General features: G+C 62.7%; 1 protein-coding gene across 1 annotated transcript in view; it reads right to left on the bottom strand.

The window, feature by feature from the left end:
* Positions 1 to 26: 26 nt before the first annotated feature.
* RQCD1 (RCD1 required for cell differentiation1 homolog (S. pombe)) overlaps positions 27 to 552 on the bottom strand; it is a gene marked incomplete at its 5' end in the record, with an annotated part of 6,609 nt that continues 6,083 nt past the window's right edge. The window contains one exon of the mRNA XM_010151642.1: positions 27 to 398. Within this exon, the coding sequence (XP_010149944.1) occupies positions 230 to 398 (169 nt within the window). The remainder of the gene's footprint in view (positions 399 to 552) is intronic.

The raw sequence follows: 552 nt of genomic DNA, 5'->3' as shown, positions 1-552 counted from the left end.
ATGGGTTTTCTATCGATTTCTGCCCCGAAGCTGCAGCATCGGCGTCTGCTGGTGTCGCGATCCCCGGAGGGATGCTGCGTTGCCACAGAGCAGCCCGTTGGCCGGGCGGGATGGTCCGACAGGCCGGCAGCCAGCTGGCGTGCCCGGCTCCTTGCGGAAGAGGTCACCTGTTCCTGGTTCTTTGTAAACCTGAGCTGTTTCTTCCCCGGCCCCCCACCTCCCCCAGCAGTCACTGCGGAGGAAGAGGGATGCCCCGTGGGTCAGTGACTTGACCCTCTTGCAGGTTCTTGACGAGCTGAGCCAGCCAGCGCTTCGTGGTGGTGTCGTCCTTCAGGACCTGGGCGAAGGTGGTGTCCTTCAGCTGGTCGGGAAGGCACTGCCTGAGCGCCTCACGTGCCCTACATCAAGAGACAAGAAACAGGGACCAACAAATAAACTCACAGGGGCAAGAGGGGAGCAAACCCCACCAGGGACACGACATGCCTTCGCCTGGGGGTCTCCCTGGCCGGGCCAGCCAAGGAAAGCACCAAGAAGCGGCACACAGCCAGCCCA

Source organism: Eurypyga helias, unplaced genomic scaffold (genome assembly GCF_000690775.1).
Source record: "Eurypyga helias isolate BGI_N326 unplaced genomic scaffold, ASM69077v1 scaffold44035, whole genome shotgun sequence".
Classification (NCBI taxonomy): domain Eukaryota; kingdom Metazoa; phylum Chordata; class Aves; order Eurypygiformes; family Eurypygidae; genus Eurypyga; species Eurypyga helias.
Note: the sequence above shows the minus strand (reverse complement) of the source record. Positions and strands in the feature narration are given on the sequence as shown.